The 27,234-nt window shown below is 43.6% G+C and overlaps 1 protein-coding gene across 1 annotated transcript in view; it reads right to left on the bottom strand.

The window, feature by feature from the left end:
• LOC125459481 (low choriolytic enzyme-like) overlaps positions 1 to 27,234 on the bottom strand; it is a 104,615-nt gene that overhangs the window by 52,995 nt on the left and 24,386 nt on the right. Inside the window, exons 3-4 of the mRNA XM_048545982.2 lie at positions 26,960 to 27,037; positions 8,065 to 8,250 (exon numbers count right to left, since the gene is read on the bottom strand). Of these exons, the coding sequence (XP_048401939.2) occupies positions 8,065 to 8,250; positions 26,960 to 27,037 (264 nt within the window). The remainder of the gene's footprint in view (positions 1 to 8,064; positions 8,251 to 26,959; positions 27,038 to 27,234) is intronic.

The raw sequence follows: 27,234 nt of genomic DNA, 5'->3' as shown, positions 1-27,234 counted from the left end.
TGGCTACCATCTGTGATACGCTGACTGCGACCGGCCCCAGTCCACCAACCATCAGTATCCCTGCTCTGGGCCTGCCAACCACCCCACTCCACCATGGCCTACCAATGGTCGGCAATCCCACTCCACCCTGGCCCACTGGCTGTCCTGCTCTGCTCCAGCCTACGAACCACTAGCCATCCTGCTCCACGGTTCTTTGAGAACTTAACAAGTAGGGTACATAAAGAGGAACCAACAGTTGCGGTAAAACTGGATTTTCAAAAAACTTTAGATAAGGTTGTCACACAAAAGGCTAATGGGCAAGAGGAAGGCTCATGCAGTTGAGATAATATATTGTCACAGATACAGGATTCGTTTAATGAACAGGAGTGGTTGGTAGGTCCCATCTGGATGAGTACTTAAAATTCCAGGGCCTGGTATGCTATGGAACAAGTGCAGGTAAATGGGATTAGTATAGTTTAGTGTTTGTTGGTTGGCCTAGATATGGTGGGCCGACAGGCCTGTTTCTATGCTGTATGATGTCTACAACTTATTGAGGAAGAAAAGATGAAGCATAAATTAGCCATTTTCAAGTTGGTCGGCTGTGACCAGTACAGGGGCACAAGGATTAGTTCTTATATTAATGATTTAAACAAAGAGACGGAGGCTAATGCACCTCAGTTTGCTAACAAAGTAAAGGAAATTAGAAATGTAAATTGTGAATAGAGAAATATGCTGCAAAAAGACTTAGAAAGTTTTAAGTGAGTAGACAGAATTAAAAAATTAAATTAGGCTTCATTGTCACATGTACTGAAGTTCTTCCATTGCAGTTCTTCACAGTATAAGTTAGGAAAATAAAGTTAAAAGATAGACATTACTGTCCTTCTATAACCTGCAGTCACTTCATGCTGGGGGCTTTCCACACGTGGCATCACTTACCTCCGCACTGGGCTGACCTCAATTGAATTCGCTGGCTACCATCTGTGATAGGCTGACTGCGACCGGCCCCAGTCCACCAACCATCGGTATCCCTGCTCTGGGCCTGCCAACCACCCCACTCCACCATGGCCTACCAATGGTCAGCTATCCCACTCCACCCTGGCCCACTGGCTGTCCTGCTCTGCTCCAGCCTACGAACCACTAGCCATCCTGCTCCACGGTGGCTCACTGACTGCTGGCTGTCCACTCTGCTCCAGGTCCTCAGCTGCTGCAATGATCCAATGCCATCACCACTGGTCTCCCACAAGGTAGGTTTTTAAAAAAAAGCTAAAGATTTACAAAAGAATGAGAAAAAGAAAAGAAAGAGAAGCAGGCAGAAGGGACAAGCCCTGGGCGGAGCCTGGATGCTGCATACTCCACCACCATCTTGGAAACAAGATGGTAAAAGGAGTAGAATGTGTGGAGATGTGGTGCTATTCACTCTGGTTGTAACAGAAAAGTTTTTTTTAAATTTCAAAATTTTGAGAAACTCTGGTGTGCTTGTACAAGGAAGGAGCTCAGAAAATTAGCATGAAAGAACAGGAAGATATTAGAAGGCAAATTAGAAGGCAAGTTTTGCCTTTTTGCACATTGATTGGAAATAAAAAAGTCTTACCGGTGAACTCCGGTGTGACCAATCCTCACATTCTGTGTGCAGATGGATTTACACTGGAGCCAATACAGTGAAGAAACACTTGTCAAATTGTGGTGGTGAAAGGGTTAGCCTGTGATGAGAGGCTCAGTTAATTACACTTATATACCCTGGAATTTAGAAGAATTAAAGATTCTGAAAGGGCTTGACAGGACAGATATTGACAGTGCATTTAAACTGTCTGGAAATCTTGAACGTGAGACCATAATTTCACAATGAGGGAGGCAACCACTTAGACCGTGATGAGGAAAAAGCTCTTCATTCTAAGGGTTAGGGACTTCTGAAAATTCCTATCCCAGTGGATTGTGTGTGTGTGTGTGTGTGTGTGTGTGTGTGGGGTGGGGTGGGGGGGGCGGGGCGGCGCTGGTGAAAACATACCAAAAACTACTCTCATTTTGATAGCCACCTTTGTCAAGCTGTGAGTAGGCCTTTGGTACACATATGCTAAGTATCATATGTTCTAGCTGTTGAGGGTGTTGCGAAGGATGGGACTGGCCTCACTGCCGCTGAATGCTCCAAGTAGTTGGACCATCCCTATCACCTGTCATTCATTGACAATTTTGCAAAGAGAAATGCCTTCGACCACCGGTCCATCAGGAAGTGGTCAGCACACAGTATTCTCAAGACCCTGAGGGAAAAGGAGAGAGCGGACTCTGTTGCATGTTTGTCCTCCTTCGTCCTTTGTCCCTTTGTCCTCACCTTTGTCCCCCTCCACCCACATATCAACAAATTCCAGTCACGTCTGGACATCGAGCAGTTTTTCTGCCGCCTCCGTCTCCACGCTTACTTCTTTAACCGGGAGCCTAACCCTCCCTCCACTGACCCCTTCTCCTGCCTCCAACACATGTCCTCCTCCTGGACACCACCCCCAGGCCTCCTACCCTCCCTCGACCTCTTCATCGCGCACTGACCTTTACATGCTGAGGCCAGGCACCAACTCTCCGACACCTCCTCCTACCACCCCGTTGATCATGACCCCACCCCTGAGTACCAAACCATCATCTCCTAAACCATCCATGACCTCATCACATCAGGTGACCTCCCACCCACAGCCTCCAACCTCACTGTTCCCCAACCCCGCGCGGCCCGCTTCTATCTCCTTCCCAAAACCCACAAACACGCCTGGCCCTGGTCAATCTATCATCTCCACCTGCTCCTGCCCCACCGAACTCATCTCCACCTATCTAGACTCCATTTTCTCCCCTTGGTCCAGGACTCCCTATCTACATCCGTGACACCACCCACGCCCTCCATCTCCTCCAGAACTTCCAATTCCCCGGTCCCCAACACCTCATTTCCACCATGGACGTCCAGTCCCTATACACCTGCATTCCCCATGTAGATGGCCATGCAGATGGCCTTACAGCCCTCTGCTTCTTCCTGTCCCGCAGACCCGACCAGTCCCCCTCCACCGACACCCTCATTCACCTAGCCGAACTCGTCCTCATCTTCAACAACTTCTCTTTCGATTCTTCCCACTTCCTACAGACTAAGGGGGTGACCATGGGTACCCACGTGGGCCCAAGCTATGCCTACCTCTTTGTAGGCTATGTGGAACAGTCCCGCTTTCGCACCTACACTGGCCCAAAAGCCCACCTCTTCCTCCATTACATTGATGACTGTATTAGCGCCGCCTCATGCTCCCAAGAGGAGCTCGAACAGTTCATCCATTTCACCAACACCTTCCACCCCAACCTCAAGTTCACCTGGGCCATCTCCAACATATCCCTTACCTTCCTGGACCTTTCTGTCTCCATCTCAGTCAACCACCTACAAACCGATGTCCATTTCAAGCCCACCGACTCCCACAGCTACTTGGAATACACCTCCTCCCACCCACCTTCCAGCAAAAATTCCATCCCCTATCCCAATTCCTTCGCCTCCGCTGCATCTGCTCCCAGGATGAGGCATTCCACTCCCACACATCCCAGATGTCCTCGTTCTTCAAGGGCCGCAATATCCCCCCTACAGTGGTCGAGTACGCCCTCGACCGTGTCTCCCGCATTTCCCACACCTCATCATTTACACCCCGCCCTCGCAATAACCGCCAAAACAGAATCCCCCTAGTCCTCACATACCACCCCACCAACCTCCAGATACAACGCATTATCCTCCGACACTTCTGCCATCTACAAACCAACCCCACCACTAAAGACATTTTTCCATCCCCACCCTTGTCTGCCTTCCAGACAGACCACACTCTCTGCAACTTCCTTGTCAGCTCCACACTCCCCTCCAACCCCACCACACACGGCACTTTCCCCTACAACCGCAGAAGTGCTACACCTGCCCCAACACCACATCCCTCACCCCCATCCCAGGCCCCAAGATGACTTTCCACATCAAGCAGACGTTCACCTGCACATTCGCCAATGTGGTATACTGCATCTGCTGTACACGGTGTGGCCTCCTCTACATTGGGGAAACCAAGCAGAGGCTTGGGGACCGCTTTGCAGAACACTTACGCTCGGTTCGCAGTGAACCACTGCACCTCCCAGTCGCGAACCATTTCAACTCCCCCTCACATTGCTTAGACATGTTCATCCTGGGCCTCCTGCAGTGCCATAATGATGCCACCCATAGGTTGCAGGAACAGCAACTGATATTCCGCTTGGGAACCCTGCAGCCCAATGGTATCAACGTGGATTTCACTAGCTTCAAAATCTCCCTTCCCCCCACTGCATCCCAAAACCAGCCCAGCTCGTCCCCGCCTCCCTAACCTGTTCTTCCTCTCACCTATGGCCTCCTCCTACCTCAAGCCACACCTCCATTTCCTACCTACTACTCTCATCCTGCCCCCTTGACCTGTCCGTCCTCCCTGGACTGACCTATCCCCTCCCTACCTCCCCACCCATACTCTCCTCTCCACCTATCTTCTCCTCTATCCATCCTCAGTCCGCGGCCCCTTCCCTATTTATTTCAGAATATTCTCCCCATCCCCCTTTTCTGATGAAGGGTCTAGGCCCGAAACGTCAGCTTTTGTGCTCCTAAGATGCTGCTTGGCCTGCTGTGTTCATCCAGCTCCACACTTTGTTATCTGTTGCATGTTTCCCTGACTAGAGTGTCAAAGTCATTTGGCAGAATTCTTCATCACCAGGACTTTCAAACTAGCACCAAGACATCACTTAGCTGGTGTTGAAAAGCGCACTACCTGTGAGATCTTTTATGGATGCTTGGTCGGTCTGTGCCACTGCATGCTGCCCTTGAAGTGTCTGCAGGTGGGGTGGAGACTGTCATACACCTCCTTCTGGAATATGCCTTTGCAAAGGAAGTCTGGAGAAAGATGCAGTGGTTTGTTTCAAGGTTCGTCCTGAGCAGTTCCATGACATGGAGCTCTGTGCTATATGGCCTGTTCCCCAGGACACACCAAAGCAAATATCAATGCACCTGGAGGACCATCAACTCAGTAAAAGACATCTTCGGTCTGCCCGAAATTGTTGTTGGTCCTGCAATACAAGGATATGACCCCAATTGAGTGTTGCAGACTGGCACATTTCAAGGTCCAGGGCTGCATACTGAGGGATGCACCAAAGCTTGGGGCAGCTGCTGCCAAGACGCAGTGGGGAAGTATCATTGTCTGAGCTCTTTCTGCTGAAAGTAAATGGAGGTCCATTCAGTTATTGGAGCCTCGTAGTGCCTCAAATATATATAAATATTGGTATAGTATGTGTAAGATAGGTCTTTGGTTTTTTGAATACAGTCAAATTCCAATGTTTTGTTTATTTACTTGATATGCCAATGTACAGAACCAAACTGCTTTTGTGGCCATGTACATGTTAAAAGAGATTTTTTATGAATGAAATATATTTTTGAAATAAAACAAGGAATTGTCTCAGTCACTGCCCAGGAGCAAATAGGAGAAAGGCAAGCCATAGCAAAGTGGCCATTTTTGAGAAGAGCTGCTTTGTGGTGGAGGTTAAGGTGTCGGCTTCAGTGACTAACAGGCTTTGGTAAGATGGCGATCAGCAGCAAGATAAGGCAGTCAGAAGAGGAACAAACTACTTGCCTGTTGAAGGCACAAGGGTAAAAGTGAAGTAGAAGGAAGTTTAACTGTGAAGTCACACGCAACAGGTAAGTGGGTGGCTGGTGACTGGTGAGTAGTTTTTCTTCTCTCTTTTTTTTCTTCACTTTGCTACTGTTGTTGTTAACTTAAGGCTTAAGTCATGGCAGAAGATGCCAGACCTATGTCACGCTCCTTCTGTGCATTGTGGGAATTCAGAGACTTTTCTGATGTCCTTATGCAGGAAATGTGTCCAGCTGCAGCTCCTGTCAGACCGCTTGGCAGCTCTGGAGATAAGGCTGAATTCACTTTGGAGCATCTGTGAGGCTGACGGGATCATGGTTAGCTTGTTCAGTAAACTGGTTACATGACAGATAAAAATTACTGAGGGAGATAGGGAACGGGTGACCAACAGACAGTGGAAGGGTAGTAAGGTAGTGTAGGGATCCCCTATGGTCATTTCCCTCAAAAACAGATAAAACATTTTGGATACTGTTGGGGGAGGTGGCTCACCAGGGGAAGGCAGCAACAGGCAGGCTCATGGAACTATGGCCGGCTCTGCTACACAGGAGGGATCAAACCAGCTGGATCTATCTTCATTAAGGAGGACACATATAACCTTCAGGAAATATATGGAACAAAGAGTCAAACACCGAGGAGGAACTGAAGGAAATCCTTACTAGTCAGGAAATGGTATTGGGGATGGGATTAAAGCCTGATAAGTTCCCAGGGCCCAATGTTCTGCATCCCAGAGTACTTAAGGAAGTGGCCCGAGAAATAGCAGACGTACTGGTGTTCCTTTTCCAACATTCTGTAGACTCTGGAAGAGTAGCAATGGACTGAAGAGTAGATAATGTAACCCCACTGTTTGAAAAAGGAGAGAGAGAGAAAATGGGGAATTACAGGCCAGTTAGCCTAACATCAGTGGTGGGGAAAATGTTGCAGTCAATTATTAAGGAGGTAACAACTGAGCTTTTACAAAGCGGTGACAGAATCGGTACTAATCAGCATGAATTCGCTAAAGCGAAATCATGCTTGACAATTTTTTTGGAATTTTTTGAAGACGTGACCAGTAGTGCGGACTAGGGTGAATCAGTAGATGCTGTGTATCTGGACCTACAAAAGGCATAGTAAGGAAACTTTGAGATCATGTATTAACATTGACAGAGAACTGGTTGGCAGGCAGGAAGCAGACAGTTGGAATAAACGGGTCCTTTTCAGAGTGATAGGCCGTGCTGCAGGGGTCAGTACTGGGACCCTAGCTGTTCACAATATATAGTAACAATTTGGGAAATCGAATTGAATGCAATATCTCCAAATTTGCAGATAACATTAAGGTGGATGGCAGTGTGCTGTGAGGAGGATGCCAAGAGGCTGGAGGGTGACTTGGGCAGACTGGCTGAGTGGGCAAATATTTGGCAAATGTAATATAATGTGGATAAATGTGATGTTATTGACTTTGTGCCTTCCTGTTTTTATGACTATTATTACCATATGAATGGTGGCAGTTTAAGAAAATCTGGGGGCGCAACGAGACCTGGGTGTCACGGTGGAACAGTCGCTGAAGGTTGGCATGCTGGTGCAGCAGGCAGTCAGGAAAGCTAACGGCATGCTGGCATTCATATGAAGTATTGGAGTAAGGACGCCTTGCTGCAGTTATACAGGGCCCTGATGAGGTCATACATTGATTATTGTGTGCAGTTTTGGTCTTCTTGTCTAAGAAAGAATGTTCTTGTATTAGGGAATCCAGTGAAAGTTCACCAGACTGATTCCCAGGTGGCAGGACCAACATATTAGGAAAGCCTGAATCAACTGGGCTTGTATTCACTTGAATTTAGAAGGATGAGGGGATTATCACAGAAACATATAAAATCCTGATGGGACTGGACAGACTAGATACAGGAAGAATGTTCCCGATGTTGGGGAAGTCCAGAACTAGTCCAGAACAGTGTAAGAATAAGGGGTAAGCCATTCAGGACTGAAATGAGGCAGAATTTCTTCACTTAGAGAGTTGTGAAACTGTGGAATTCTCTTTCCAACAGGAAGCTGTTGGAGCCAGTTCATCTGACATATTCAAGAAGGAGCTGAATATGGCCCTTGCAGCTAAACAGATCAAGGCATATGGACAGAAAGCAGGAATGGAATACTGAAATTGCATGATCACACTGATTGGTGGTGCAGGTTTGAAGGGCTATATGTTCTACTTCTGCATCTATTTTCTATGTTTCAGGAAAAGTGCCACTTTTATTTCTTCATTACTTGAATTAGGGCTCCAGAGAGAATGCATAAACTCTATGCCACAGTTCTCACTGAAATTATCTATTTCACATAGATTAGAGGTTAAGTCTGTGATTTTTCTTGTTCTGCATAGTTTAATTACTTATTAACATGATTGTATTTGTCAACAAGTACTTTATTCAACTTGTATATTAAGGCAGAAAAATAGCTATGAATGTACTATGATCTGCTAATAATGAAAGCATCTTACTGTATATTTTATCAATCACATATGGTACATAGACGTTCCCATCTTGTGAAGAAGGCCATAAGCAGTTTTTTGGTCTTTGTGAACACACGACAGAATTTCTGGTGGTATCTACGAGAACGTCACCATATTGAATTATTTTACTCCCTGTACGTTTTGCTGCAAAACAAGAAATGCAAAATCTTAAACAGAAGGTATCTACAATTGATAAATTAATATTAAACATTCAATTTTTCTTAACCATGGCAAAAAATGATAATTAGCTACATCTTCAATTACACCATCTAATTATAAAGCACATCTGACTTTCTAAGCATGTTATCTAAATGTGGCAAACATCAAGCATGTATTTGACATTTCTCTGAAATGTAAAGATTTTACATGATAGAGCTACTTAGTTTCCAGTTTCAAATCATTGAATCATAAAATGGTTACAGGACAGAAAGACGCCATTCAGCCCATGTATGTGTTGGTTCTTCATGAGACCAATTCGGTGCCATAAAGCCTGCATTTTATCTTCCTTTTCAGAATCAGGCGGTTACGCTAAAATGGGATTTATCAAGGTAAAGCTGCAAATGAAAAGTTACACATTAACTATTTGAAATCCAAGTTAATAGCTCCCATTCTTCAGTCTGAACACAATATGTTTATTCAAATACAATTCCCACCACAGTTGATAGGGCGCTCAGATGAGTCCAGCACATCTCCCACACTTCAACCCTCATCCTCTCTAACCCCTTCCACACCAGCAATAAGACCCCCGTCCTCACCTACCATCCCACCAGTATCCACACCTAGAGAATTATTAGCTGTCACTTCCAGCAGGATGCCACTACCTGAAACACATTCTCTACCCCTCCTTTGTCAGCTTTCTGCAAGGATCATTCTCTCTGGGCTGCACTTGTCCACTCTCCCTTCACTACCATAAGCGCCCCACAGCACTTTCCCCTGCAACCACAGGAGGTGCAACACCCGCCCATTTACTTCCTCCCTCATAAGTATTCAAACACACCATCCAGGTGAAGCAGCACTTTAACCGTACTTCACTCAATCTATTCTACTGCATTCACTGCTCACATTGTGGTCACCTCTACATTCAGGAAATACCTATATTCTGTGAACAAAAATAACCCTGAGCTTCCTTTTGCCCATAGCTTCAATACACAACCTGCTCCCTGGCCAACATTTCTGTCCCAGGCTTGCTGCAGTGCTCCAGTGAAGCTCAGCACAAGCTGGAAGAACAGCAACTCATTTTCCGCTTGGGAACTCTACAGCCTTCGAAACGCAATATCAAGTTCAACAGTTTCAGGGCTTGAGCAATTTCTCGATGCCTTCCCCCAACCCCCACACAGTAGGCCTTGTTACTAAATGGTCTGACATTACACATTTGGAATGGCACAGTGGTTCAGTGGTAAGCACTGCAGCCTCACAGCACCAGGTACCCAGGTTTGATTCCAGCCTTGGGTAACTGTCTATGTAGAGATTGCACATTCTCCCCATGTCTGCGTGGGTTTCCTCCAGGTGCTCCAGCTTCCTCCCACAGTCCAAAGATGTGCAAGCTAGGTGGATCAGCCATGCTAAATTGCCCATAGTGTTCAGGGGTGTGTGGGTTATAGGGGGATGGGTCTGGGTGGGATGCTCCAAGGGGCATTGTGGACTTGTTGGGCCGAAGGGCCTGTTTCCACACTGTAGGGAATCTAATCTAATCTACACAGAGCCTGTTGTTAGCCACTAATAGTTGCCATTAGCAGCTATTCAATATTGTGGCTGACCATTATCCACTCTTTTGTCCAACTGTGTTTCTCTCTCTTTGGGCTCCATCTCTACCCATCATTTACTCCTTACTCCCCATCTTTTGCATAAAAGAAAAAAAACCTTTTCCTTGTTACTATCAGTTTTGCAGAAGGGTCACCAGAGCTGAAACGTTAACTCTTATTCTCTCCACAGATGCTGCCAGACTTGCTCAGTTTTACCAGCAATTTCTGGTTTTGTTGTTTATGATTCCTACAATCCGTTGTTAGTAGTTATTTTTCAGTCCACAGCATGGTTGAGGAAACCATGTAAACTGTTAGTTTGTGTCAACTGTGTTGCCAAAGATGTAACCCAATCATTCGCAAATTTTACTCATCAATTACAATTACAATAAATGCATTGTAATGTAGATGCAGACTTTGGCCTTGCAACGTAAAATCAAATATTCTAAAAGCAAGAGAATTCCTGGTCTATGACTTTCTTTTACAGCCACAGGATTAATGTGACTACTCCAATTAAATTTCTGGTCAAGGGCAACCTTTAAGACATTAATGGTGGGATGTTTAGGCATGGTATTGCTACTGAAGACGAGGGCAATAGTTAGACTCTCTATTATTGATAATGGTCAGTAGCAAGCACTTGAGTGCTACCTTCTACATACCAGCTCAATTCTGATTATTATCCAAAACATTTTCAGTTTGGGCATGGATTGCTACATCAATTGAGCAGTTTTGAATGCTACTGAATTCCATGCACCTACTGGTGACCATCTCCACTTCTTACCTTAAGGAAGCTTGTTAACAAAATAACTAGTGACGATTGGGGATAGGACACAAATTTCAGTAACTCCTGCAACTGTGTGCTGTGCAGAGAATGCTGAAGAAACTCAGCAGGTCTGACAACATCTGTGGAGAAATGTAACATTTGTCGTAGTTAATGTGTTGAGATCAATATGACTTCTTCAGAACTGAAAGGTATTGGAAATTTATTTTTGTACTTTTTGAGAGCGATGGAAGAGGAGCAATGGGCAGATTCTATACAGACACAGTGGGAACAAACAAAAGGTGGTAAAACAATGTTGATGAAAGAGAAGAAAAATTAAATGGGGTAGATAAAGATGTGAATGGGAGAGAATGGTCCTTTCTACTGAAAGCAAAGTAAACAAGACATAAACAAGACACAGGAGAGGGTGGGAGAGGCACGAGATAATGTGAAAAATGGAGAACAGACCTCACAAGGGAGGCAGGCCTGCAGCGGAACTCAGAAAAGCTCAGCATCGTTGGAGAAGTTGAGGGACTTGGCTGAGACCTTTGCCTTAGTAGACACCTTGCAAATTCTCCATCTTGATTCCATTGCCTTTATCTTGTGAAGCCTGGGATTGGAGTGTCCAGAACTGACTGGCTCTACATTTCTAGGCATACACGTCCTGTGTTCCAAAGGCCAATGAGTACTGCCACAGTCCCACCTCTTGAGGGCACAACTGAAATCATCCCCAAGAAGAATGAGTTCACCCTCACCGATGGAGTTAATAAGAGTAGACACTTCCTCAAAGAAGCATGTCTGCTCAAGTCCCACCCAAAACACATTGCATTCACGAAGTGAAGCACCATGGCTCCAAAATGAACCATGAATTGGAGCAAACAGCCTGGCATATGCTCCTTGATTCTCAAGATCTCAGGCTGAAAAAAGGGGACAACAAGATAGTTACCCTGCCAGAAATGGAGGCCAGGTGACTCATAAAGACCTGTCCCTGCTGCTGCAGGAGCCACATAGCTTCATCTCTTGAAACAGTATGGGTTTCATGCAGGAAGCTCATCATGTACTTCTGTTCCCGGAGGAGCAAGGGAATATGAAATCTATCCTTGGGCCTTCTCACTGCTGTTGATGTTGAAACTAGGTATCCTGGTGTGGGAGGAGTTTGTTACATTCAGTACCAGGGCGAGATCGGCATACTGGCACTTTAACAACCTGCTCCTGGAGGATAAGAGGTTCTGGGACTTACTTAATCATATATGGACCAGCTGGAGAAGGAAGCAGGGGGGCTTCCCTCTTTGAGGCTATGGTGGGATGTGGACAAGACTCACATCCATGACTTCTGTCAGCAGTACGTGTTCAGTTGATAAAGAGGTGGAAATCCAGGATCAAGAAGATGGAAAGGAGACACTTGACTTGGAGTCATGTCTCAGTCAGTCCAATTTGGTCCTGGCCCTGCAGGAGATGTACAAAGAGAAGGCCGCACTCCAGGCTTCTGCATCTCTGTGGGTCTCAGGGTGCTTACATGAGATTATGGGTCCAATTCCTTCAGGATCTCTGCTACAGCTCCCTTTTCTTCTACTCACTGGATAAAAGGCATAGGCTCCTTGTGCTGCTGGCTGATTTTGGTTCGTTCGTCTTTGATATGGAGGGTATCAGGACACAAGTGAGGGACTATTATATGGTTCTCTTCTTTCTAGATACATCCTGTAAAGAACCTTGCAAAGTTCTGTGGGAGGATCTGCTGCAAGTCAGCCATCACGGTGCCAAGAAGTTTGATGCTCCTCTGAGTTTGGAGGAGCTGACTGGTGGCCTTGACCGAGTTTCCAGGGGCAAGTGCCTGAGGCTGGATGATCTGACCATGGAGTTCGTCAGGGCATTCTGGGACATCATGGAGGGGGTGGGGGTGGGGGTAGGGCAGCTCTGTGCAGTTCCTGGAGAAATATATCACAATCAGAGAGATGCCCATTTCTTGGTGCAGGACAGTCATCACTCTGCCGATGAAGGGGGTCTCCATTTTTTAAAGAAACAGCATCCAATCCCCTTCCACTGCATGAACATCAAAATCTTTGCCAGGGCATTTTCAACTTGCCTCAGCACCATGCTGGATCACATAATCCACCCAGACCAGTTCTACACCATTCTGGGCTGGAGCATCCACAAGAACATCCAACTGGTCCAGATCATGACGCATTATTGCCCGAGAGCTGTCCTGTCATGTTCCACTCTCTTTCTGGATCAGAAAAAAAACATTCAATAGATTGGATCACAATTTGCAAGCTTTGGGTTCAGGATGCAGATTGCCGCCCGGATCCAACTTTTGTACACTGCCATGGAGTGTCTAATGAAGGTTAACGAGTCCTTGATGGTGTCCCTATAATTTGGGAGAGGAGTACGTCAGAGCTGCCCCCATCCAGCCAGCTTTATTCTATTTGCATGGAGTCATTCATGAGCCTCTTGCATAAGCAGCTTTTGGGTTTTGCTCTGATTTGGACTGGGGTAAAGGTGGTTATTTTGGCATATGTCAATGACATGCTCCTCATGTTCACAGACCCAGCTGGCCTGCAGGGGATGTGCGAGTGCCCTCCAGTGCTTACCTCCTCTACCTGGAATTCTATCTCTTCCCTGGCGTGGAGAGTGCTGCACACAGTGGTTCTGTGCAACCAACTGCCGAGCAAATTTGCCTGGTGCCAGACCACATGCATGTTCTACAGTCTGAAGAAGACAATCTCCTACTTATATGTTGAGTGCATTCATCCGCAGCCCCTTTTTAGTTTGTTTTTAAGGGGCTGCTGTTGAAATTTCGATTGCATTTTAGCACCACACTCCTAATCTATGGCCATCTAGTGCAGGAAACTTAGATAAGTCTACAAGTCTTCTTGCGGCTTTGCTCCCGGGCCTGGAAAAGATGGCCATTAACAAGTCCAGGCAGCAGGCGTGGAGGGGCTTGTTGTTCTTGAATGATCGCCCCTCTTTCAGTTACATCCATGATCGGTTTTCCCTGGAGTGGGAGCACATAGTGCTCACCGGTACAGTTAAGGCCTTTCGAGATCAAAAAGCACCATGGAGTCTGGAGGGCATCATACACCTGAATAACATTTTGATTTAGTAAATCTTTTTGTTTCTGCAGCATAAGTTTCCATTCACATTTTGAGTTGTGTTTGTTTTCAGTTTGGTGCCCAAGGAAAAGGACTGTCTTATTTACCCTTTGTTTCAATTTTTCACCGTGTAAGGACCATAAGGGCCATTATTCTATCAAGAAATATTTATTTTGCATTTTAACCCTTGTTATCCCTACCGCATGTGTGGTTGGTGGGTCAGAGTTGAGGAAAGGCAGTTTTTGTTTTGTTTATTTTGTTTTCCTTTTTCCAGAGTCACTGGGGTTTCATGGTGGCTCAAATATCAGGGAAACTTTTCCTTTCCTGTTTTAAAAGTGTAGAGTGAATTTTGCATTGGGCTTAACTAAGTGCTGTCCTCACCCCAGGAGTGTCTGATGTTGGCTGGGGTAGGGTTGGACCTTTTACGTTTGAGTGGAGGGTTGATTTTGGAGTGGAGACCTGTGACCAGTGGTGTACCGCAATGACTGGTGCTGGGTCCACTGCTTTTCGCCATTTATATAAATAATTTGGATCCGAACACAGGAGATATGGTTAGTAAGTTTACAGATGGCACCAAAATTGATGGTGTAGTGGACAGTGAAGGTCATCTCAGCGTACAATAGGACCTTGATTAGATGGTTTGGCAGGTAGAATATAATTTAGATAAATGCGAGGTGTTGCATTTTGGGAAGGCAAATCAGAACAGAACTGATACAGTTAATGGTAGGGCCTTAGGGAGCATTGCCAAACGAAGAGGCATAGAGGTGTAGGCTTGTAGTTCTTTGAAAGTGGTGTCGCTGGTAGATAGGGCGGTGAACTTAACGTTTGGCACAACTGCCTTCATTGGTTCATGCACTGAGCACCAGAATTGGGATACCATGTTACGGCTGTACAGGACATCAGTTAGGCCACTTTTAGGATTCTGCATTCATTTATGGTCTCCCTGCTAATAGGAAAGATGCAGTTAAACATGAAGGGTTCAGAGAAGACTTTCAAGGCAGTTGCTGGAATTGGAAGGTTGGAGTTATATGGAGAGGCTGAATAGGCTGGGCTTTGCTCCTTGGAGCATTGGACAGTGAGGGGGGACCTTATAGAGGCTTTTAAAATCACGAGGAACATGGATAGGTGAATAACTAAGGTCTTTTTCCAAGGGCAGGCAAGCCAGCCCAAACCTGGAGGAAAGAAGCTCAAGGTGAGAGGAAAAGAGGGGCAACATTTTTACACGGAGGACGATACGTGTATAGAACCTCTTCAGCCACAGTGGTGAATCTATGGAATTCACTGCCTCAGAAGGTTATGGAAACCAGGTCATTGAGTACATTTAAGGCTGTGATAGATAGGCTCTTGATTATCAAGGGGATCAAGAGTTATTGGGACAAAGTTAGAGAATAAACTTATCAGCCACAATTAAATGGCACAGCAGACTCAGTGGGCTGTAAGGCCTAATTTCTGCTCCTCTGTCTTATGATCTTATGAAACAAGTTGCCAGAGGAAATGTTGGAGGCAAGCATAAAGATGCTGTCACTTTAAAAAGGTTATTTTGTCCTGGGTTTTTAATTTGAAGAGAGGTTGTGAAGGCACAGGATATGATCCGGCTACTGGAGATGGCCTAATAAAACAATTTGGGTGGCCTTTAGGTTTTTTTTAAAATGTTGGAACAATGGAAGCAGCATATATGGCAATGGCTAGTCCTCACAGACCAGGCTTTTTTTTAAAAAAGCTTTCAATGTCAGAAGCTGTTTGGTATCCCAGAGGAGTTGGAAACTTCAGCGAATGATTACCAGCTGCTACTTTCTCTGAAATCTCTTGATATTTCCTCCTGAATTGGAGAATTGCATCTAAGAATCTGCGTTCGAATTTGCCTTTTTGCCAAGGAGTGCATTTAAGAATATTACTACAGTGGAACAGTTAATTATAATGGGTACTGTATTTATTATTCATTTAAGTTTCCCAATAGTTAAGTTATTCTAAATTCCTTTTTCTTGTTTCTATTTTAATTATAGTGCTTAAATAAATGTTTTGCATAATGTCGAGTAGTTTTACTAGTCGCATCGCAACTGGAACATGGCACTTCCTATCTACTTTTAAAATAAAAAGAGGTAGAGTCTAAGCTACTTTCTTAAAATATTTTAGAGGGGGTCTGGTTTGGTCCATAACAACAGGTTCAATTACAGTATTTAAAAGGTATCTGCATGATGCTATGAATATGAAGGTTTCACAGGATATGTGCCATATGTTCGTAAATGGTACTAGATCAGTTTAGGATATCTTGTTGGCAAGGACGAGTTGGACCGAAGGGTCTATTTCTGCACTGTATAACTCTGAGTCTTATGACCATTATCACTTGCTTATTGCCACTGAGACCATTTTAGATCCAACATGCCACTTGTCTTTAGACCTTTTGCGGTTTAGCTTTTTCGGGCAAAATCGCCACATGGGACTGGACCATGTCATGAGTGTACTCAAATTTATTTAACCATATCAAATGCACTGCCTGCATCAAACTTCCTTTTAACCGCTCAAATGATTTAATCACATTAGTCTTAAAAAAATCACGTTGACTATCTTTGAATAATTCACTTTTCCAAATGGTAATTTAACATGACATTTCTAGTAACGTAGCCACCACCAAGATGAGTTTAAATTATGTGTAATTACTTAGGCTATCGCTTTCTTCCTTTTAAGCAATGGTACAAGTTAGCAGTCCTGCAGACTCTGGCATCTGCCCTCAGCCAGAGAGAACGAGATAATCTACAATTTCTTTCCTTGCTTCTTTTAGCTGCCTAGTCTACATTTAAATGTACAAAGACTGTTTCAGCCCTTCAAATCTGCTCTACCAAATCATTTAGGTCACAACTGACCTGACTGTGGTCTCAGCTTCATTTTCATATTTGTGTTCCACAACCCATTACTCCCCCAATATATCAAAACTCCATCTAACATAACATTGAATAAATTTTAATAAAAACAGCCTCCACTGTCTTTTGGGAAAGAAAATTCCACACTCTAAAGGGAAAAGAATCCTCATCTTTGTCTGAAATGGAAGACCACTTCTTGTTAAGCTGTGCCCTAGTTCTGGTCTCTCAGACAAGATGAAGCAAGCAAACTGCCTCCCATTTTTCTAAGCTCAAGTGGATATAGACCTAAATTGTTCAGACTTACTTTGTAATATAACCACTTCATCCCAAGAATGTCGAATGAACCTTCTCAGAATTGCTTTCAAAGTAGTTGGCTGGAAGATTGGCTTGTGATGCAGAGTAATGCCAACAATTCCTGTACTGATCAAGTTACCATGAAGGTCCCACCTTCTGAACTCTGCACCTCACCTGAAGTGTGGTGATCCTCAGGTTCAAATGATCATTTGTTATCTCTCTCTAATGAGCAAGCAGGCCAATGGTGCTTTGAACTGTGGTGACTTGTAAGCTAATTAAACCTTTATCCATCCTATTATGTTACTCCCGACATAATGTGCCCTAAGTTTGTGTAGCAAACTTTGATATGGCACTTAATAATAATCCAAGTACATCAAACAGTTCCCCTCTATGAATTATCTTTGTTCAAAAAAATTCTGATAGATGAGTTCAACACAATTTTTCTCTCACAAAAATTATGTCAGCTCTGCCTGATCATTTGTTTTATGTTACTAGTTTGCTTGCTGTCATACACTGTTTTCTGCCTCATCGTTTTTAGCTATTCTTTGCTGGTTCTTTAAGTTTGTCCAACCTTCTGACTTGCTCTTAGAAACTTTGTAGATTTGTACAGCATTTCTTTCAATTTGATCCTACTGCTAATTTCTTTTTTAGCATCAGTGGTGGTCTCTTCTCAAAGATTTTCTTCTCACTGAGCTAAAACATTGATAAACATTATTAAACATTTCCTCAAAAGACTACAACAGCACAACTATTGACAAAAGATTTAATCTTGTCTCCTGGTTTGCCTTAATTTACCTGAAGCTCTCACCTAGGACATATTTTCAAACCTACTTCAAGGAGAAATGGGCATTGAACAAATAAGATGCCTGGCACAGGATACAATGAAATCAAATTATCCTGGACTCAGAACTGATACAGAGAAGACAGTGAAGATTGGCAAGGTATACCAGTCATTAAGCACTATAAACACAAAGAACCAATACATCTCAGCGTCTTGGGCCAAAGTTGTTACGTACTTATTTATCATACATGGTAATGATTTCTTCTGAGTCACTGTCTACATGTTCAAATTTCCTAATGTCAGTTAAAGGGCACTTGAAGTGCACCCCAAACAGACATAATGAGTAAAATGTTCAATTTGTTTGTTGCACCTGAAAAAAAATCATATCTGACGGTGTGCCACACCATACAGGGGACATTTCAGGGTGTGTCAAATGTGGTATAAACCATGGGACAGCCTGACCACATTAACCTAGATCTAATTATCTCAATAAACAATGGTTCACACCATTAAAGCGCATAATCTCAGGATAAGGAATCGGCCATTTAAGTCTGACATAAGGAGGAATTTCTCTATTGACAGGGTGATGAATCTTCAGAATTCTGTAATCTAGATGCTGTAAAGTTAGTCATTGAACATATTCAAGACAGAAATTGACTAGTTTCTAGAAACTAATTACATCAAGGTATATGGATATGGCAAGGAAAATATAATTTAGGTGGATGCCATAATGTAACTGGATGATGCAGCAGGCGCAATAGACTGAACAACCTACTACTGTTTCCATGGGATCTTTCTTCAGCTAGTATCTCTTCCTGAGACACTCAAGACAAATTGAAAACTGAACTCCCTACTACTTTAACTTCAGGGCAAACAATGAGGTTCCCAAATGCAATTGGAAGTTTGCTTGTGAAATTTCCCATAAGAAAGGTTAACACTTCAGTCTTCACTCCTTTGCAGACCCTTACATAGACTGCCTCAACTCACCTCTAGAGTTGACTAATTTAATACACGGTTGGATCAAGGCTGTAAATAGGTGCCAAATTAAGTGTCAATGAACAGAATATTGTTGACAAAATTTAGCTTGATAGCATTATTGATTATATATTTTTTTCATCATTCTGTTGATGATCCAGCTTACATGGTATGATAACTGACCAGTTTGAATCTGTCCTTTATCTGGACTGTTTCCACATTTCTGGTAGATGCCAATTTTATAACTTTACTGGAACAGCTTGTTGTGGACGTTGTCTTCAGTGCTGCTATCAAGATGTGGTCAGGGCAACTAGCCTTGACAGTATCCAATGCCTTCAGCCTTCCTTGCTGTCAGGTGAATTGGTTCAAATCGGCTGTTGGCTGGCATCAATGATGTGAGACATAGCAGGAGATGAATCACCTATTCAGTGCTTCTGGCTGAAGATAGCAGCAAATATTTTGATCTTGTGCTTTAGGTATGCCTTGTTCTGATTCTGGCATGTTTTCCTGCATTCTTCATTGAACTAGAGAGAAAAAAAGCTGTAGAATGTTCCAGTAGAGAGAAATCTGGATACTCTCCTACAAGAATTACAAAAAGATAGCATATACATGCAGCAGTTCTGAATCTCCCATGTTCACAATAATTGTGAAGACAAAAATAACGTCAGCCTTTATTGTGAGATCAGTGGAATGTAAAAGCACGCAGTAGAGGAGGTTTTATTACAATCTTGGAATTTAGTGGAAACATACTTAGATGACTACACGTAGTCTGGTCTCCTTAATCAGACAAGGATATATTTGAATTGGAGGTTGCTCATTGAAGATGCTCTAGATTGATACTATAAGACATGGGAGCAGGAATTAGGCCATTCGGCCCATCACGTCTGCTCCACCATTCTGATGGCTGATAAGTTTCTTAACCCCATTCTCCCGCTTGCTCCCTGTAACCCTTGACAATAAAGAACTTACTCAATGATCTGGCCTTCACAGCCTTCTGTGGCAGTGAATCCATAGATTCACCACTCTCTGGCTGAGGATGCTTCTCCTTATCCTCACTCTAATGGGTCTTTCCTTTACTCGAAGGCTGTGCCCTCAGATCCTAGTCTCCACTACCAATGGGAACATCTTCCCAATATCCACTCTGTTCAGGCCAGTATTCTGTAAGTTTCAATTAGATCCCACACCCCCATCCCCCAATCCTTCCAAACTCCATCCGATACAGACCCAGAGTCCTCAAAAGTACCTAGTGTTAAAACTTTCATTCCCGAGTTCATTCTTGTGAACTTCCTCTGGACCCACTCCAGAGCCAATACATCCTTTCTGAGGTATGGGGCCCAAAATTACTCACAATACTCTAAATGTAATCTGATCAGAAGTACATCCCTGCTGTCGTCTCGAATAAATGCCAACACTATATTTGCCTTCCTAACCTCTGACTCAAACTACAAATTTACCTTAAGAGAATCCGGATTAGAACTCCCAAGTCCCTTTGCACTTCAGATTTCTGAATTTTCTCCACATTTAGAATATAGTCCATGCCTCTATTCTTCCTATCAAAGTGCATGACCCCACACTTTCCTATGTTAAAACCTTGGATGAATCAACTGCCCTTAAAGAAGGCTAATCAACTGGGGAAAAAGTACTGGTTAGTTGGTCAGTCAGTGAAGTCTATCTGCGAGATAACTCCCTGCTAGAGGAGGTAGAGTCATCCTCCTCTACTTGTTAAACGATCTTAGCTGATTGGAGGAATCCCGGCCAGCAAATTATCAAGAATTGGAGGTCAAAGCTGCTACTTAGATGATGGACAGGGCATGCTCCAAGTGGTGTTCTACATGAGTTGCCTGTTGGTTATTAATCTACTGATGGCTGGCATGGTGCACTTGGGTCACTGATCCTTTTCCCTAGGTTTGTCATTGAATCATGGAAGGAGTCAGTCAATGTATTCTGAGACAAACAGGTGCATTGGGTCCCTGCTGCAATGCTGGGTCTCCTACTTAGGGAAAGTGGTAAAATGTTGGAGCGAAGTAGCAACTTTCCATCCACAAACCCTGCAGACACACCTTTAGGTAGAGCCTCCAAGATAGTGTGCACTAGTAACATATTTCTTCTGCCAGGTGCATGGCCTCTACAACACCATGCAGCTCCAGTTCATAGATCCTTCTTTTACGAGCTGCCTGTCTTTTACCAGCAGCTAATCAAGATCTGGAACATTGTTGCTTCTAACCAGAGCATCTATGAGGAAGTCAAAAATTATGGATAGCAGGCAGGAATGATAGTTAAGGCCATAATCAGATCAGCCATGATCATACTGAATGGCAGAGCTAGTTTAAGGGGGTGAAATGACCAATTGTGGCTTCTATGTCATATATAAAAATTATTGAGCATATGAGGGTGATGCAGGACCTCTAAACTCATCAATACAGTGTATTATCTTCTGAACCTTCAAAGGACTACTGGCAGACTAAAACTAATTTGTATATTTTTATTCTGAATTATCTACGTTTAACTTGAATAGAACGTAGTATCTTGAATGCTGCAGCATTGAAAGTAGTCACTTTGTTTAGCATCTCATGCTAACTCTCCAGACAAGATGGTCATCTAGTCCTGTTTCTCTGCATTTATCATGTCTCTACAATTTAATCACTACTTGTATACTTCAGGGTACAAACTATTACAGGTTCTGTTTCATCATCATTTCTGGTGAAACCTAATGCATTAGATTTTCACCAAGTCAGAATTGACCGAAGTCGTTTAAAAATAATCCCCAGACTTGATAACTGGCTTGGGCTTCCCAAATCCTTTCCCAAGCTTTTCAATTTTTACCAGGGTCTTTCAAAGGTGCAGGGTGCTCGAGTTGTGTGCTCACACCCACTACCCCCAACCTAGCTGTGGCCATCTTGAGACATGCAGTCCTTGGCAATTTTCATTAAGTCAGCTCTGGACTTTATATATTTGTGGTTAATAGCATGCCAGCGGCATTAAGAAACCACAGTTTGCTTGATGGAAACTTTCGAAACATAAATTTGAAAAAGCTGCCAATGCTTCTCCTGCAAAGGTATGTCTCCAAAAATTCGCCATAGTCCGTCATGCCCCTGTGCAATATGTTCCTTGTCGGCTCTGTATGCTGCCATGCTACAGTTCTTTCCTACACCAACTCTCACAGCTTATGCCCTCAAGTAAAGGTATACCATTCGATGCTGTTTCACCCACCACACACTGTATTGAGCCCAGTGGTGATACTTACCCAGATAAAAGAAAGTTTTATGAAGTAATTATAGTCAGAGTTGTTCAGCACAGAAACAGACCCTTCAGGCCAAATTGTCCGTGCCAACCACATATCCTACATAAATCTAGCCCCATTCACCAGCATTTGACAACAGGTGTTGGTCAAGTGGTATTATCGTTGGACGGTTAATCCAGAGACCTGGGTAACATTCTGGGGATCCAGGTTCGAATCCTGCCACAGCAGAAAGCGGAATTTGAATACAATAAAAATATCTGGAATTAAGAGTCTAATGATAACCGTGAATCCATTGCCAATTGTCAGGAAAACCCATCTGGTTCACTAATGTCCTTTAAGGAAGGAAACTGCCATCGTCACCTGGTCTGGCCTACATGTGACTCCAGACCCACAGCAATTGACTCTTAACTGCTCTTTGGGCAATTAGGGATGAGAAATAAATGCTGCCTGGTCAGCAATGTCCTCATCTCATGAATGAATAATGAACAAAAAAATCCTTCCAATTCCTACACCCATCTAGATACCTTTTAAATGTAATTGTACCAACCTCCAACACTTCTTCTGGCAGGTTGTTCCATGAACGCATCACCCTCAGTGTGAACAAGTTGGCCCTGGTGATCCCTTTTGAATCTTTCCCCTCTCCCCTTAAACTTATGACCTCTAGTTTTGGACTCCCTCACCCCAGAAAAGATCTTGGCTATCCACCCTATCAATACACCTCATGATTTTATAAGCCTCTATAAAGTCACCCCTCAGCCTCCGATGCTCCAGGGAAAATAGCCCTAGCTTATTCAGCCTCTCCCGATAGCTCAAACTCTCCAACCCTGGCAACATCTTTGTAAAACTTTTCTGAACCCTTTCAAGTTTCACAACATTCTTCCTATAGCAGGGCTATAGCACTGAGCACAGTATTCCAAAAATGGCCTTATCAATGTCATGTACAGCTGCAACATGACCACTCAACTCCTATACTCAACGTACTGACCAATAAAGGCAAACGTACCTTCTTCACTATCCTATCCACCCGCAACCCCACTGTCAAGGAACTATGCACTTACACTCCAAGGTTTCCTTGTTCAGCAATGCTCCTCAGCACCTAACAATTAAGTGAATAGGTTCTGCCCTGATTTGCCTTTCCAAAAATGCAGCACATCACATTGTCAAAATTAAACTCCATCTGCCACTCCTTGGCCCATATGACCAAAATCCCGTTATACTCTGTGGTAACATTCTTTGTTGTTCTCTACACCTCCAATTTTGGCATCATTTGCAAACATCCTCACCATATCACCTATGTTCACATCCAAATCATTGATATAAATGACAAAAAGCAGTGGGCCCAGCACCGATCCTTATGGCATGCCACTGGTCATATGCATCCAATCTGAAAAGCAACCTTCCACCACCAGCCTCTTGTCTCCTACCTTCAAGCCAATTCTGTATCCAAACAGCTGGGTCTCCCTGTATTCCATGTGATCTAACCTTGCTAACTGGTCTACCATAAGCAATCTTGTCGAACGCCTTACTGAAGTCCGTTTGGTTCACATCCACCACTCTGCCCTCATCAATTCTCATTGACTTTTTAAAAGTGACAATCAAGTTAGAGAGACATGATTTCCCAAAGACAAAGTCATGTTGACTATTCCTAATTAGTCTGTGCCTTTCCAAATACATGTAAATCCTGTCCCTCAGGATTTCCTCCAATAACTTGCCGACCGCCAATGTCATGCTCTCTAGTTTATAGCTCCCTGGCATTTCATTACCACCTTTCTTAAACAGTGGCACAACGTTAGCCAACCTCTACACTTTTGGCACCTCACCTGTGGCTATCAATGAGACAAATATCTCAGCAAGGGGCCCAGCAATCACTTCCCTAGCTTCCAGCAGACTTCTGGGGTACAAGTGATCAGGCCATGGGGCTTTACCCACCCATATGTTTTAAGATATCCAGCATCTTCTCCTCCGTAATATGGATATTTTTCAAGATGTCGCTAATTATTTCCCCATGTTCTCTATCTTCCATAAATTTCTCCACAGTAAACACAAATGCAAAATATTCGTTCAGTATTTCCTCCATTTCCTGGTTCCACACACAGACAGCCTTGCTGATCTTTAAGGGACCCTATTCTCTCCCTAGTTACTCTTTTGACCTTTAATGAATTTGTAGAATCCTTGTGGATTTTCCTACATGCTGTTTGCCAAAACTATCTTATGTCCCCTTTTTGCCCTCCTGATTTCCTTTTTAAGTATACTCCTACTACCTTTACACTCTAAGGATTCACGTGATCTCTGTTAATTGTACCTGACATACACTTCCTTCTTATTCTTGATCAAAACCTCAATTTCTCTAGTCATTCAGCATTCCCTATATTCACCAGCCTCGCCCTTTACCCTAACAGGAACATACCATCTCTAAACTCTCCTTATCTCATTTTTGAAGGCTTCCCATTTTTCAGTCTTCCTTTTCCCTGCAAACATCTGCCTCCAATTAACCTTTGAAAGTTCTCACATCCCATTAAGGTCATCATCCCTTTCTTATTTCTCAATTCTACCCAAATAACTTCCCTGAACGTATTCCCAGGAATATCCCCCCCTCTTAATACAGCCATAGATGTTATTCCTAATCAAAAAAACCCATTCCATCTCCTCTCTTGCACCACTTACTATCCTTCCTACAGCACCTAAGCCCTTGAACATTAAGCTGTCAGTCCTGTCCATCCCTCAGCCATGTCTCTGTAATTGCTAGTATAAGGGGATAGTGTAGGGGGAGGGGCTTAGATTAGTTCACAGGTCGGCGCAACATCAAGGGCCGAAGGGCCTGTTCTGCGCTGTATTGTTCTATGTTCTATGCTATGATATCCCAGTCCCATGTTTCCGACTATGCTCTGAGTTCACCTGCCTTATCTGCCTGTTGCATTGAAATAAATGCAGTTTAATTTTTCAGTCTGACCTCATTCGCTGTCTTGTTCCTGCCTGTCCTGACTGTTCAACTTGCCCCTTTTCCCAACTGTACTCGTCACAGACTGATCTCTTTCCTCTGGCTCCCTGGTTTCCACCCACAACACCCCGACCCCCGCTTTTACTAGTTTAAGTCCTCCCGAGCAGATCTAGTAAATCTCCCTGCCAGGATATTCGTTGCTTTCCAATTCAGGTGCAAGTTATCCTTCTTAAACAGGTCACTTCTACCCCAGCAGAGATTCCAATAATCTAAAAAAGTGAATTTTCTCCACTGCACCAGCTCCTCAGCCTCACATTCATCTGCTCTATCCTCCTACTCCTACCCTCACGAGCTCGTGGCACTGGGAGTATTCCAGATACTACCCTAGAGGATCTTCTTTTCAAAATTGTTACCTAACTTCTGATATTCTTTCCTCAGAATTTCATCCTATGTCATTAGTTCCAATGTGTACAACGACTTTCTACTGGTTCCTCTCCCCAGGAGAATATTCTGCCCCTCTGTGAGATATCCCTTGAACCTGCTACCCAGAGAGGCAGCGTCCAACTCTGATGCCTTGCTGCTGGCCACAGAAATGTCTGTCTGTGTCTCTGACAATCCCCTATCACAACAGATTGTTTGGAACCTGGCATATCCCTCAATACATTAGAGATATTCTTGGTACCAGAAGCCTGGCCATCGGTGCTACATTCCCCTGAGAGTCCGTCACCCACTACACTTTCAAAAACAGCATACTTGCTTGAGGTGGGGATAGCCACAGGAGACTCCTGCACTACCCGTCTCCCTCTCCTACCTTTCATGGAGGTAAACCATCTACCTGACTGTATCACAGTTATGTTAGTTCCTGCAACTACCCTCTAGCTCCTGTAAATTCTTCTTTGCCTTTAGCTGCCGCTCCAACTGATCCATGAGATTGAATAGGATTCACAGCAAAACACATTTCCTGCTGACATAATCATCAGTAATGTGGAAACTCTACCCAATCTCCCACATCCAACAGGAAGTTTACATCACTCTACTAAGGCTATCTTTGCACTTTAACAATCTACAGACCCAGATAATAGTGCAGTCTTGCTACTATAAACGTTTCACTATATTAAAAAACTTTACACTTCAAAGCAATAAAAGTATCATCATCCAGATGGTTTAAAGCTGCAGTACCTGAAGCTGAAAGATACTGGAAACGGATAACTGCTTGTAGTCAAACACTGTGAAATTGATAGTGATTGGATAGCTAGACTTGTCAATCAAGTTGGAAGATAGCTTAACAATCTCATTGTTATCTGGCTTCTTAGCCAAGAATATATAAAGAAGTTTAGGTAAGTGCCCATACAATTATTACAGAGTTGACAAATCAAAGCCCAAGTCTGACTGAGGGCCTGTTATTTTGAGCTGGAACTATCAAAGTGTCACAGCATGATGTGCGCCTTTTAAACAGCCTATCACTGCATCAGCAGCCACGATAGCCTTGCCTAAATTTCATTTGGTGTTGGCTGGTCCAAGTGTGTGGCTGGCACCTGCCCCAGAAATTCCACACCTCTAAATTGGGCATTTCCCAAGGCAGCCAAGCAAAATCAGGAATTTTCTTGACCTAGCTCAAGGACAAAAGATTAGCCCTACAAATCTAAAAACTCTTCTCTAATGAGATGTTCCTCTCACCTCATCTTTCATTTCTTTTAAAAACAATTTTTCAAAATTCATTCACAGTGTGAGGTCATTGCTGGCTAGGCCAGCATTTATTGACCATCCCTAATTGCCCAGAGGGCAGTTAAGACTTACACATATTGCTGTGGGTCTGGAGACACATTTAGTCCAGACCAGGTAAGGATGGCAGTTTTCTTCCTTAAAAGGACATTAGTGAACCAGATGGGCTTTTGCACCAATCAATGGATTCATCATCATAGTTTTTTAAAAAATTATTGAATTCAAATTCCACAATCCACCATGGCAGAAATTGAATCCAGGTCTTGGGAACATTACCTAAATCTCTGGATTAGTAGTCCAGTACTGACGCCACCATGCTCACCCTTAATGATAGTGTTAACCTTATACACTTACCTTGTGATACAATACAATTCAAATTATTGGGTTACTGAAATAGCACAATTTGAAAATCTACTTCAGAAATTGTAAAAACATGTTATGGAAAACTTTTCTTACACAGTTCTGTGTTGGCTTCCGAAATTATACTAAACACATCTGGTTCACTCATATCGCTTTGTGCTTTGCTCAAGCCATCTGAAAATGAATTGAAAATGTAATTTAGCTCCTTAATAACTGCGTAATTTCAAACTATCTTTGTCTTAAAACCATTCAATGAGGCAGCCTCAACTGCTTCACTGAGCAAATGCAGCATGGGTTCATGACAGGCAGTTCACGTTTAACCAATTTACTGGAATTCTTTAAAAGGACATTACAAGTGCGGTGGACAAGGG

This window comes from Stegostoma tigrinum, chromosome 17, assembly GCF_030684315.1.
Source record: "Stegostoma tigrinum isolate sSteTig4 chromosome 17, sSteTig4.hap1, whole genome shotgun sequence".
NCBI classification, from domain to species: domain Eukaryota; kingdom Metazoa; phylum Chordata; class Chondrichthyes; order Orectolobiformes; family Stegostomatidae; genus Stegostoma; species Stegostoma tigrinum.
Note: the sequence above shows the minus strand (reverse complement) of the source record. Positions and strands in the feature narration are given on the sequence as shown.